The sequence below is a fragment of the Aquarana catesbeiana genome, linkage group LG03 (genome assembly GCF_042186555.1).
Source record: "Aquarana catesbeiana isolate 2022-GZ linkage group LG03, ASM4218655v1, whole genome shotgun sequence".
NCBI classification, from domain to species: Eukaryota; Metazoa; Chordata; class Amphibia; order Anura; family Ranidae; genus Aquarana; species Aquarana catesbeiana.
Window position 1 is genome coordinate 604,450,047 of NC_133326.1, and position 14,680 is coordinate 604,464,726.

General features: G+C 45.1%; 1 protein-coding gene across 2 annotated transcripts in view; it reads right to left on the reverse strand.

Annotated features, from left to right (window-relative positions):
• The window catches only part of LOC141133057 (peptidyl-prolyl cis-trans isomerase-like), a 68,558-nt gene that overhangs the window by 24,495 nt on the left and 29,383 nt on the right, over positions 1–14,680 (reverse strand). Inside the window, exons 2-3 of one of the 2 annotated variants that reach the window (XM_073622166.1) lie at positions 4,497–4,527; positions 3,804–3,892 (exon numbers count right to left, since the gene is read on the reverse strand). In XM_073622166.1, the coding sequence (XP_073478267.1) occupies positions 3,804–3,892; positions 4,497–4,527 (120 nt within the window). The remainder of the gene's footprint in view (positions 1–3,803; positions 3,893–4,496; positions 4,528–14,680) is intronic. The other variant, XM_073622167.1, reaches the window with a different exon arrangement.

Genomic DNA, 14,680 nt, shown 5'->3' on the forward strand with positions numbered 1-14,680 from the left:
AATATCATTACTGTACAGCCGTGGCCAAAAGTTTTGAGAATGATACAAATATTAATTTTCACAAAGTCTGCTGCTTCAGTGTTTTTAGATCTTTTAGTCAGATGTTACTATAGTATATTGAAGTACAGGTTCTCCTCACTTAACGACCAGGTTCCGTTCCAATGACCAGGTCGTTAAACAAATTGCTTGTTAAATGAGGAGCCACAAGTAATCAATATTTTAAGCATTCTTAACTACTGTATGTATTGTGAAAAAAAAGGTCAAAACACAAAACTCCAGCTCAGTAACGTTTTAATTTGCATAAGTACAGAACACAAACAAAAATTCTGTACTGTACTGTACAATATAATGATGTATAGCGCGCCATTCGGGTGGGGAAAGCTGGTCGTAAGTCCGAGTGGTATTTAAACAGGTAAGTCGTTAAATGAGGAGTATCTATATAATTTCAAGCATTTCATAAGTGTGAAAGGATTTTATTGACAATTACGTTACGTTTATGCAGAGTCAATATTTGCAGTATTGACCCTTCTTTTTCGAGACCTCTGCCATTCGCCCTGGCAAGCTGTCAATCAACTTCTGGGCCACATCTTGACTGATGGCAGCCCATTCTTGCATAATCAATGCTTGGAGATTGTCAAAATGTGTGGACGTTTTTTTTGTTCACCCGCCTCTTGAGGATTGACCACAAGTTTGTACTGGGATTAAGGTCTGGGGAGTTTCCTGGCCTTGGACCCAAAATTTCGATGTTTGGTTCCCCAAGCCTCTTAGTTATACCTTTTGCCTTATGTCAAGGTGCTCCATCATGCTGGAAAAGGCATTGTTCCTCACCAAACTGTTCTCAGATGGTTGGGAGAAGTTGCTCTCGGAGGATGTTTTGTACTATTCTTTATTTATGGCTGTGTTCTTAGGCAAAATTGTGAGTGAGCCCACTCCCTTGGCTGAGAAGCAACCCCACACATGAATGGTCTCAGGATCAGTGGTGGCTGGTGCTCAAAATTTTGGGGGGGTGGCACCCTGGACGGCAGCCGTAACCCCTCACCCCCCCGAGACATTTCAGTCACCTGGCACCTCCCCAGCGTGGGGGACGGACAGTGGATGCCTTACCTTAGGAGGCAGGGGGAAGGAAGATCCGAGGGCCGTTCTGACTGATTCTGCAGGGAGCACACAGAGAGACATTCTCCTCCCAGCCGCACAGGAAAAGGAAGTGTGTCCTGAGACATGATTGGCCAGGGAGTCCTAAGACCTAAGACTCCCTGGCCAATAGGGGCTTCCTGATTGGCCGGGAGGAGAATGGGAGAGACAGTAGCGAATATTGATTCACTAATGTCACACAAGTGGGTGTGCTCGAGCCCACCCTTTTCTGAAGCTTATTAGAGCCTCTGGCTCTAATCACGTGCTTAAATAAAAAAACCCATTGGAATCCATGCGTCCGGCACCCCACATGTAGATTGGGGGGCCACGCGAATGGATGGGGGGCGGCGCCCCTGTGCCCCTAATGGACGGGCCACTGCTCAGGATGCTTTACTGTTGGCATGACACAGGACTGATGGTAGCGCTCACCTTTTCTTCTCCGGACAAGGATTTTTTCTGGATGCCCCAAAAAATCGGAAAGGGGATTCATCAGAGAAAATTACGTTACCCCTGTCCTCAGCAGTCCAATCCCTGTACCTTTTGCAGAATAGTCTGTCCCTGATGTTTTTCCTGGAGAGAAGTGACTTCTTTTCTGCCATTGTTGACACAAGGCCATCCTTCAAAAGTCTTTGCCTCACTGTGCATGCAGATGTACTGTAGGAGACACCCCTTCAGGCACTTGCTGGACTTTTTTGGGTGCCCTGAAGCCTTCTTCACAAATGTAGTGGAAATGATTTTTATGGAATTAAGTTTATTTTCATGGCAAAGAGGGACTTTACAATTAATTGAAATTCATCTGATCACTCTTTATAACATTCTGCAGTATATGCAAATTGCCATCATAAAAACCGAGGCAGCAGACTTTGTCTCAAAACTTTTGGCCACAGCTGTACTTCTCACTGTTTTTCTTGCTGGAGGGACAGACAAAGAGACACAGGGGTTGATTTACTAAAGACAAATAGACTGTACACTTTGCAAGTACAGTTGCTCCAGAGCTTAGTAAATGAGGTAAACCTTCACTTTGCAAAGAATATCCAATCATGTGCAAGAAGAATAACCCTTTCATGACTAAGCCTATTTTTGAAATGTGGTGTTTACAAGTTAAAATCCGTATTTTTTGCTAGAAAATTACTTAGAGTTCCCAAACATTATATATATTTTTTTAGCAGAGAATCTAGAGAATAAAATGGTGATTGTTGCAATATTTTATATCACACGATATTTGTGTAGCGGTGTTTTAAACGCAAATTTTTAGAAAAGGGACACTTTCATGAATTTTAAAAAATCCAAACAGTAAAGTTACCCCAATTTTTTTGTATAATGTGAAAGATGATGTTACGCCGAGTAAATAGATACCAAACATGTCACCCTTTATAATTGCACGCACTCGTGGAATGGCGACAAACTACGGTACCTATGAATTTCCATAGGCGACGCTTTAAATTTTTTTTACGGTTACCAGGTTAGAGTTACAGAGGAGGTCTAGCGCTAGAATTATTGCTCTCGCTCTGACGATCGCGGCAATACCTCACATGTGTGATTTGAACACCGTTTACATATGCGGGCGCGACTTCCGTATGCATTTTCTTCGCTGTGCGAGCTCGCGGGGACGGGGGCGCTTTAAAAAAAAATATTATTTTTTTTTATTTATTTTATTTTTTTTTATACTTGTAAATTGTGTTAAAAAAAAACACTTTTTTATTTTTTATTTTATTGCTGTCACAAGGAATGTAAACATCCCTTGGTGGTGACAGGTACTCTTTATGGAGGGATCGGGGGTCTAAAAGACCCCCAATCCCTCCTTTGCACTTCACAGTATTCAGATCGCTGAAAACGGCGATTCTGAACACTGTATATTTTTTTAGAACCGGCGCCATTGGCAGCGGAGTAAACGGGAAGTGACGTCATGACGTCGCCTCCGCGTTTACTTTGAGAAGGCTGGAACGAAGCCGCCCACAGCTTCGTTCCAGCCCGCCCCCAGCCGCCGAAGGCGGCCGATTGGACACCGGGCTTCCCAATCGCACGGGAGGCCCGGTAAGAGCGCCGGGAGGCGGCGGGAGGGGGGGATGTCCCCTCCCGCTCCTCCGGTATAACAGCCGAGCGGCTTTTAGCTGCATCGGTTGTTATAATCGGATAGCCGATCGCCCGCTCTAAACAACGGTACTGGGATGATGCCTGCAGCTGCAGGCATCATCCCGGTATAACCCTGGAAAGCCGAGTACGCAGATGTGCGTACGGTCGGCGGGAAGGGGATAAAAAAACAGGATTATTGCTTGCACATGATTGGATGATGGAAGGCAGCACAGCTTCTGATCATTTACTAAGCTCTGGAGCAACTGCACTTTGCAAAAAGCACAGTTTATTTGCCTTTAGTGAATCAACCCCACAAAGTGCAGAATAAGGCATGGCAAGTCACAAATGGGGAGAAATTAATATTGGTAACTAACCCTTCTTTATTTGGCAACAGTTTCCAGTGGTCAACAGGTTATGAAAGAGACAAGGAAGGCATCGAAATAGAATGGTACAAGATGAAGTTTAGGTTGGTTATTGGAGAGAAAGAAGGTGGTGGGTTCAAATTAGATTCAATTGTGTTTTGATTGTTCTAGACCCTTTCAGCAAATGATACATAGATTTGAATGTGATAATATTAAAAAAAAGATATATGGACTGACCTGGCACATAAAGCTTGGGATGATACGGTGGAAAGTGCAGCCCTTGTAGCCATATCCGACTTCCCCAGTACATAGCTTCAGAAAGTTCTCTACAGAAGTGAAAATTCATAATGTAATGGAAAATAAAAGAACTGAGCTGCAAAGAAATGAGCTGAGAAATATAATAATAAACCCAGGGAAAACAAGGTTACTTTGAAGGTTAGTCCACCCAAAGCTCATATCTCAGTTTTGTAGGGTCACTTTTAGGTTAAATCTCCTACTGGTTTCCTATATCACTTGTGGACTCTGGAAGCAAGATTTTCCTGCTTCTGCTTTCTCCATATTGAGCATTAAGGGCTGATATAGTTGGGAACTCAGGTGCAGAAATCTGCAAAATCTGGTTGATGATTCTAATCATCATCATCCATTCAAAACTGAAAATGAGTCTTGAGTGGACTAACCCTTTAATAATACAAAAGAGACATACTGTTTGGATAAGAGTTAGTTCTCAGATGTTAGATGTAAATTCAAAACTCTCTTTGTAAAGAATGGCATCAGCATGCTCTTTATATGCGCCACACTGTGTATCATCTTATTGGTGGGTAATTAGATTGTTTAACATTGTGTGAATCCTGCAGTCTTCTGCACTGACTGTGTTAGTCACACACAAAGAGAAATGTATTCATATCACCGTGACCTGAATAAGTGCCCTACCTGCAGTCTTGGGCACTACATCAAACCGGAGCTAAGAAAGGATAGGAGGAGAGGTCAGCCAGGTGCACTTCATTGCTCACATAAAGATCTACACTTAGAATATTGCTGCTATTGCAGCTGCCGTTCCATCTCAGTGAAGTGATTGAAAATCACAGTGTTAAAATGCTTCCATTTAGGCAAATAGGAAAAAAAAACAAGCAAAGTTAATGGGTCTATTTATGAAAAATTTGGCCATAGGCCATAGCTATCTATTCAGCAAAACTGCATGCACATTTTTTCTGTATGGACTAACCATCTGTTATGAGAATGAGGAAAAATGAAATGTTCTTAAGCCATTTTCTCTACTGGTCAAATGTTTTTCAAATATTATAGTCAGTAGTAAAGATAGGTTAATTCATCATAAAAATAGAGTAAATTGGGGAAATACTGTATTATGGCCACTAGATGGAGCTGGGGATCATAGGAAGTAAATACATCTTAGGCCCCTTTCACACTTGTAAGACTTGTCCTACGACTTGGGAATGCAAAATCGTATGACAAGTCGTTCCCCATGATTTCCAATGACAACCATTCGTATTAGTACGACTTCAAGTCGTGCTGACTTCAAATTAGTCCCTGCACTACTTTGGTTTGATCCTACTTCAGCCCATTGAATATCACGGAAGTCAGATCAAAGTCGCCGTCTTAACTGATCCGACTTTGGCATGCGACTTGTGCTCTGATGATCTTGAAGGGGAACTCCACGCCAAATAAAAAAAAAAAAAAACGACATGGGTTCCCCCTCCAAGAGCATACCAGCCCCTTCGGTCTGGTATGTAGACCCCCACGCCAAAAAAACTGGGTGGGGGTCCCCCCCAAAATCCATACCAGACCCTTATCCGAGCACACAGCCCGGCAGGTCAGGAAAGGGGGTGGGGACGATCAAGCGCTCCCCCAAACCGTACCAGGCCGCATGCCCTCAACATGGGGGGGTGAGTGCTTTGGGGCAGGGGGGGCACCCCCACCCCAAAGCACCTTGTCCCCATGTTGATGAGGACAAGAGCCTCTTCTCGACAACCCTGGCTGTTGGTTGTCGGGGTCTGTGGTCGGGGCGCTTATAAGAATCTGGAAGCCCCCTTTAACAAGGGGGCCCCAGATCCCGGCCCTCTGCCCTATGTGAATGAGTATCGGGTACATTGTACCCCTATACATTCACCAAAAAAAAAGTGTCAAAAATAAAACAGTACAAAGGTTTTTAAAGTCATTTATTAAAGGCAGCTCTGGCGTCTCTTCCGATCTCTTCTGCCTCTGCCGGGTTCTTCTCCCCTCTCTGGGTCTTCTCTGCTGATGTCTTCTAGCCCTCTCCGGTTCTTCTCTCTCTGTCCACTGTCTTCTGCCTCTGCTGGGCCCTCTCCACTGTCTTCTCGCTTTTTTGTCGGGTCTTCTCCGCTGTCTTCTCCCTCTGTTCTTCTTCCGATGTTGACTCGACACTCTCTCCCGCTCTAATGCTGGGTGCACGGTGTGCCACTACTTATATTGGCATGGGGCGGAGGTCACGGGTGATGTCATCTAGAGGCCCCATCCCTTATGACATCATGATGGGGTGGTGATGTCATAAGGGGTGGGGCCTCCGGGTGACATCACCCGGTGACCCCGCCCCATGCCAATATAAGTAGTGGCACACCACGCACCCAGCATTAGAGCGGGAGAGAGCATAGAGTCAACATCGGAAGAAGAACAGAGGGAGAAGACAGCGGAGAAGACCCGGGCAAAAGAGCGAGAAGATAGAGGAGAGGACCCAGCAGAGGCAGAAGACAGCGGACAGAGGGAGAAGAACCGGAGAAGCATATGGGTCTGGTATGGATTTTGGGGGGACCTCATGCAGTTTTTTTGGCGTGAGGGTTCCCCTTAAAAATCATACCAGACCAAAGGGCCTGGAATGCACTTGGAAGCGGAACCCATGCTGTTTTTTATTTTCAAATTTGGCGTGGAATTCCCCCTAAAGATTCAAACCAGACACAAAGTTCCTGCATTGTCAGGGATCAAAGTTGGATGCCCGCTTATTGAAGTTGGACGCATGTTGGACTTCAAGTCGCGGGGCAAAGTCGGATCCACAGTCGTACGATTGTCGTGTCCTACCAGTATGAAAGGGGCCTTAGTAAAAAGAGATATAACATTACAATTTTATTGAACACTGGAGGGAATTAGCAAATAAATGGGCATTCTGTAGTACCAATGATTACATTATTTGCTAATTCCCTCCAGCATTCCCTAGAATGGGTAAAATGTATCTTCTAAGATAGTGTTTCTCAACCTTTTTTCAGTCAAGGCACCCTTTAAAAATGATGGACAATCTCGAGGCACCCTTTAAACATTATGGACAGTCTTGAGGCACCCCATTCTAAAATGTAAAAACGACTAATAGTTTTACATAATGCAGCAATATCCGCAAGTCCAAGTAGGACACCCAACGTTAGAGGTGATTTTTTCTTTGAAAGCAAATATACTTTTACAAACTGGTACTGACTAGTATTCCAATATTTCTCCATCTCTCAGCTAATGTGACCCCACTGCTGATGAAGAGGGGCAGGAGAGGGTCAAACAAGAATGTTATGCAGGCGATTGACATCCTTCTTGTCAACTGATGATTCCAACTAGACATGTGCAGTTCGTTTCGTACGAATCGAAAATTCGTTCATTCGGAAGCATCCGAAATACGAATTTATATGCTTCCGAATTGTATATGAAATTTCGTTGACGAATTTCGGATCCAAATTCCGTTACAACGGAAACGTGACTGGTGTTTTGTTGACCAATCAGAGGTTTTCTTCTGCTGCTGAGTGAGGGTTGGGAAAATTACCTTTTTTAATATGGGAGTGGGAGACTGGTACTGGTAGTCGATGGGAGATTCAGAATCGGACAAAATAAGAATGTTCGTTAATATCGTTTTATTATTGTCATAATAATTACGATTATTCGTTATGATGAAGTTAAAAACCCAGGAAGTCAGCACAGCACAGGGATGGTGGGAGCCCCTCATAATGAGCAAAGCAGGGATACAAACCCAGGAAGTCAGCACAGCACAGGGATGGTGGGAGCCCCTCATAATGAGCACATCAGGGGTACAGCCCCAGGAAGTCAGCACAGCACAGGGATGGTGGGAGCCCCTCATAATGAGCACAGCAGGGGTACAGCCCCAGGAGGAAGTCAGCACAGCACAGGGATGGTGGGAGCCCCTCATAATGAGCATAATGAGTCCAATGACTGCCTTATTGAGAAAGGCATTTTTTTGTTTTAAATTCATCAAAACGAACGTTTGTAATTGTTACGAAAAGTTAACGATTGTAACAAAAATTCGTATTTTGTACAAATCCAAATTGCATTTCGGACTCGAATTACGAAATACGAATGGCTAATACGAAACGTAACGAAACAAAATGAATTTAATGACGGCGCACATGTCTAATGCCAACCTAGAAGGTTGTAATGGTTTACAATGAAAACCTGTGACTTGTGTAACTAAAAGGCAGCCTTCATTCCCATGACAGCTTGTATACAATTTTTGGGCAATTTTTAGGTATTTTGCCAATGCATCCCTGAAGAAACCTCAAGGCATCTGGTTGAAAAAGGCTGTTCTAAGATACATACAGTATATTTCCTATGATCCACAGCTTCATTCAGTGGTAATAATGGGGTATTCACTCCAGTGGCGGCTGGTGCTCAAAGTTTTTTGGGGGAAAAATTCTGAAAAAAAAACATCAATTGCAGCTTCACTGTGCCCATCAAACGCAGCCACTGTGCCATCAAACGCAGCCATTGTGCCATCAAACGCAGCCACTGTGCCCATAAATTGCAGCCACTGTGCCCATCAATAGCAGCCACTGTGCCCATCAAACGCAGCCACTGTGCCCCATCAAACGCTGCCACTGTGCCCCATCAAACGCTGCTACTGTGCCCCATCAAACGCTGCCACTGTGCCCCATAAAATGCTGCCACTATGCCCATCAAATAGTGCCACATCAAATGCTGTTACTGTGCCCATCAAATAGTGCCATTGTGACCACCCCACCTGCTCGCTGTCTTCCCGGCACTTACTCTGTCTCGGTGAGGGCAGCGAGCAGTGGGACCTTGCAGCAGGTCAGACAGCGGCTCCTGTGTCCTCCTTGTGTCTCCTCCCCTCCTCCTGGTAGGCATCCAATTGTAGCGCCTGTCATTTCAGCCAATCAGGTGATGATGGGTAACAGACCCGCGCACTTGATTGGCTGAGAGGCAGTTCAGTATTAGGAAAGCAAATATTCATTCGCTTTTCTAACACACCTGGGTGCACTGTGAGCGCAATGGCAAATCAGGTGCTTCAAACCCCCCCCCCTCCCCCGCCTATGTAATTCAGGCGCCCGGCATCCGAAAAGGGACCAGACACCTGAATAGGAGTTGGTTACCGCGGCCGTGGATAGATTCATGGATTCATGCAATGCATGAATCTATCCATTATACACAGAGGGGGGTGGCTGGAGAGAGGGGGCGGCGCCCGTGCGCCCTTAATGGACACACCGCCACTGATCCACTCTATGTTCGTTATGAATGAACTTGCTTTTTCTACTGCACTTCATATATGAAGAACATTCAATCAGAAGAGAAAAGCCTAGGAACATTACATTTTGCCCCATTCTCACAACAACTGGTTAGTTTGTACAGAACATGCAGTTTCAATGGATAAATAGTTATGTAAATGGTTATAAATATACCCCACAGTGTCTTTTTTATATAATTTCTTTATTTCATATGTTTAGAAAAATAGAATACAGTTTAGAAATATAATTTACATTTTTAGTTAGGTAAATATAAAATGTGTTGCATATAAATATTTCATGCTTATCATATGCAAACAGGAAGTGGAGCTCTATGCTACTGGTGCCTTTTTTTTTTTAACCAAGTTCACTATATAATGAATAGCCTGTTTTTTATAAAATAGAGCTCAATAACAAGAATTAATATTATACACTACAGATTATTCCCTCGGAGGAGGAATGCAACCCTCTCTATCTCTGCTTTGTATTTTGGGCCCCATTTGAAACTTCAGTTTGACTAAAACAGAAAGTAAAAAGCCAGTGCTGGGTTCTCTCAGGGTACAGATTATATGCAAATAATATACAAATAATATACCTATATACAGTATCTCACGAAAGTGAGTACACCTCTCACATTTTTGTAAATATTTTATTATATCTTTTCATGTGACAACACTGAAGAAATGACACTTTGCTACAATGTAAAGTATTGAGTGTACAGCTTGTATAACAGTGTAAATTTGCTGTCCCCTCAAAATAACTCAACACACAGCCATTAATGTCTAAACCGCTGGCAACAAAAGTGAGTACACCCCTAAGTGAAAATGCCCAAAATGGGTCCAAAGTGTCAATATTTTGTGTGGCCACCATTATTTTCCAGCACTGCCTTAACCCTCTTGGGCATGGAGTTCACCAGAGCTTCACAGATTGCCACTGGAGTTTTGTTCCACTCCTCCATGACTACATCATGGAGCTGGTGGATGTTAGAGATCTTGCGCTCCTCCACCTTCCTTTTGAGGATGCCCCACAGATGCTCAATAGGGTATAGGTCTGGAGACATGCTTGGCCAGTCCATTACTTTTACCCTCAGCTTCTTTAGCAAGGCAGTGGTCATCTTGGAGGTGTGTTTGGGGTCGTTATCATGTTGGAATGCTGCCCTGCGGCCCAGTCGCCGAAAGGAAGGGATTACGCTCTGCTTCAGTATGTCACAGTACATGTTGGCATTCATGGTTCCCTCAATAAACTGTAGCTCCCCAGTGCCGGCAGCCCCAGACCATGACACTCCCACCACCATGCTTGACTGTAGACAAGACACACTTATCTTTGTACTCCTCACTTGGTTGCCGCCACACACACTTGACACCATCTGAACCAAATATGTTTATCTTGGTCTCATCAGACCACAGGACATGGTTCTAGTAATCCATGTCCTTAGTCTGCCTGTCTTCAGCAAACTGTTTGCAGGCTTTCTTGTGCATCATCTTTAGAAGAGGCTTCCTTCTGGGACAACAGCCATGCAGATCAATTTGATGCAGTGTGCGGTGTATGGTCCGAGTACTGACAGGCTGACCCCCCACCCCTTCAACCTCTGCAGCAATGCTGGTAGCACTCATACGTCTATTTTCCCAAAGACAATCTCTGGATATGATGCTGAGCACGTGCACTCAACTTCTTTGGTTGACCATTGTGAGGCCTGTTCTGAGTGGAACCTGTCCTGTTAAAGCAGAGTTCCACCAAAAAGTGGAACTTCCGCTCATCGGATTCCTCCCCCCCTCCGGTGTCACAATTGGCACCTTTCAGGGGGGAGGGGGGTGCAGATACCTGTCTAAGACAGGTATCTGCACCCACTTCCGGGAATAGACTCCCGCGGGAGTCACGTCCCCTCCCGCACTCCCCCGCTGTCTCCTGGGAAAGACACAGGTCCCAGGAGATAGCGGGGACCATTGAAAACGCGCAGCAGTAGGGAATCGGGAAGTGAGGCCGCAATGCTTTACTTCCTGATTCCCTCACTGAGAATGGTGGCGGCAGCACCCGAGGACCGAGGGACGGTTCGGTCTCGGGTGCCGACATCGCTGGACCCTGGGACAGGTGAGTGACCTTATTTTAAAAGTCAGCAGCTGCAGCATTTGCAGCTGCTGACATCTAAAAAAAATTTTTTCGCAGGACCCCCGCTTTAAACTGTTGTATGGTCTTGGCCACTGTGCTGCAGCGCAGTTTCAGGGTCTTGGCAATCTTCTTATAGCCAAGGCCATCTTTATGTAGAGCAACCATTTTTTTTTTCAGATCCTTAGAGAGTTCTTTGCCATGAGGTGACATGTTGAACTTCCAGTGACCAGTATGAGAGAGAGAGAGCGATAACACAAAATTTAACACACCTGCTCCCCATTCACACCTGAGACCTTGTAACACTAACGAGTCACATGACACCGAGGAGGGAAAATGGCTAATTGGGCTCAATTTGGACATTTTCACTTAGGGGTGTACTCACTTTTGTTGCCAGCGGTTTAGACATTAATGGCTGTGTGTTGAGTTATTTTGAGGGGACAGCAAATTTACACTGTTATACAAGCTGTACACTCACTACTTTACATTGTAGCAAAGTGTCATTTCTTCAGTGTTGTCACATGAAAAGATATAATAAAATATTTACAAAAATGTGAGGGGTGTACTCACTTTTGTGAGATACTGTGTATAAATATATATATATATATATATATATATATATATATATATATATATATATATACCGTATTTATCGGCCTATAACACGCACTTTTTTCCCCTGAAAATCAGGGGAAAATCGTGGGTGCGTGTTATAGGCCGATCCCCGCCGATTTCTGTGTCATCGGAGCGATCGCGGCAATTGCCGCGGTCGCCGCCGACATACACAGCCGTGGGTAGATTCAAAAATGGCGCCGAGACTGCAGGGAGCCGAGATACACATACTCGAGTGTTCTCGGCTTTTTCCGGCGCCGCCGTCACGCCCAGTCCCGCCCCTGGACCTGTGTTATGTCCATCATAGGGCGGGACTGGGCGTGACTGTGAGCGGCGCCGAAAAAAGCCGAGAACACTCGGGTATGTGTATCTCGGCTCTTGTCGGATCCGAGATACACATACCCGAGTGTTCTCGGCTTTTTTCGGCGCCGCTCACAGTCACGCCCAGTCCCGCCCTATGATGGACATAACACAGGTCCAGGGGCGGGACTGGGCGTGACGGCGGCGCCGGAAAAAGCCGAGAACACTCGAGTATGTGTATCTCGGCTCCCTGCAGTCTCGGCGCCATTTTTTGAATCTACACCGAGTGCACAAAACTGCACTGACATGGCTGGACTGGGGCAGACCTGCACTAACGAAGCTGCACTGGGGCAAGGCTGCACTGAGGCAAAGCTTCACTGACAAGGCTGCACTGGGGCAAAGCTGCACTGACAAGGCTGCACTGGGGCAAAGCTGCACTGACAAGGCTGCACTGGGGCAAAGCTGCACTGACAAGTCTGCACTGGGGCAAAGCTGCACTGACAAGGCTGCACTGGGGCAAAGCTGCACTGACAAGACTGCACTGGGGCAAGGCTGCACTGACACTGAAAAGGCTGCAGATGGACAGATAAGGCTGCATTGATGGGCATTTTAATATAAGTTTTTTTTTCCTTAAACTTCCCTCCTAAAAATTTTTTTTCCTTAAAATTCTCTCCTAAACTTGGGGTGCGTGTTATACGCCGGCGCGTGTTATACGCTGATAAATACGGTATATATATATATATTTTTTTTTTTTTTTTTTTTTGCATTTAAAAATGTGAACGTTAAAAACAAATCCAGTTATAATCTCCTATGTACAAACTGATTCTGTCATGGGGAAGGACTGAAATAGCAAGTAAACAGCCAGTGCTAGGCTCTCTCAGGGTGCACATTTTATGCAAATTTTCTTTCTATTTATTATCTATTATAGATACTTATATAGCGCTGTTAATTTACAGAGTGCTTTAAATATTTACTGAACATTCACATCAGTCCCTGCCCTCAAGGAGCTTACAATCTAAGGTCCCTAACTCAGATTCATATATACACATACTAAGGGGCCAATTTAGATAGGAGTCAATTAACCTACCAGTATGTTTTTGGAGTGTGGGCAGAAACTGGAGTACCCAGAGGAAACCCACACAGGCACAGGGAGAACATGCAAACTCCAGGCAGGTAGTGCTATGGTTGGAAGTCGAACCAACAACCCTAGTGCTGTCAAGTGGAAGTGCTAACCACTTAGCCACTGTGCTGCCCAAAATGTAAGATATAAATAAATATAAATATATTGTTTTCTTTCTGTTTTTTGAACCTGCTGCTGACATAAAGAGTTGATACTGTAAGATACCTGCAGCAGCCTACAGAACCTTTCTATGGTCAAATTAGAGTTGCCACCTGTTCAGGATTCACCCGGACAGTTCAGGTTTGGAATTATGCGTTTCAGACTGTCTGAGACCCAGACACATTATTCAGACTGGACTAATGCCGCGTACACACGGTCGGACTTTTCAGCTACAAAAGTCCGACAGCCTGTCCGACAGCCTGTCCGACAGCCTGTCCGACAGACTTTCGACAGGCTTTCGACGGACTTTTGGCGGACTTTCAATGGACTTTCTAACGACTGGACTTGCCTACACACGATCACACCGACAGATTCGTATGTGATGACGTACACCGGACTAAAATAAGGAAGTTTATAGCCAGTAGCCAATAGCTGCCCTAGCGTCGGTTTTTGTCCGTCGGACTAGCATACAGACGAGCGGATTTCTGGGTCCGGCGGAGTTACGACGTAAAGATTTGAAGCAAGTTCCAAATCTACAGTCCGTCAGATTTGCTAATGGAAAAGTCCGCTAAAGGTCCGGTGGAGCCCACACACGATCGGATTGTCCACCAGATTTGGTCCGCCGGCGTCCGTCGGACCAGTCCGGTCGAAAAGTCAGACCGTGTGTACGCAGCATAAGTATCCCCCCTTCTCTCTTCTGCCTCTAAGTGAGTACACTAAGGTAAATCAGGGTTCTCAGAGCACTCATTATATCAGAGCTCCCCCTTACATCAGAGTCCTCTTTGTACACCAGAGCATCCCTTATGTTAGAGTCCCCAGAGTTCTCCCTTACATCAGAGTCTACAAAATCCCCCCTTACAGTGAAAGGGAACGCTGTGAGTTCAGATGTAAAAGGGAATCTCTGTGGACTATGAGGTAAAGGGGGAACTCTGTGGACTATGATATAAAGGGGAACACCGTGGACTCTGATGTAAAGGGGGAACTCTGTGAACTATGATGTAAAGGGAGAACTCTGTGGACTCTGATGTAAAGGGAAAAATCTGTGGACTATGATGTAAAGGGGGAACTCTGTGGACTATGATGTAAAGGGGGAACTCTGTGGACTCTGATGTAAAGGGAAAACTCTGTGCACTATGATGTAAAGGGGGAACTCTGTGGACTATGATGTAAAGGGGGAACTCTGTGGACTCTGATGTAAAGGGGGAACTCTGTGGACTCTGATGTAAAGGGGGAACTCTGTGGACTCTGATGTAAAGGGGGAACTCTGTGGACTCTGGTGTAAAGGGGGAACTCTTTGGACTATGATGTAAAGGGGGAACTCTGTGGACTCTGATGTAAAGGGG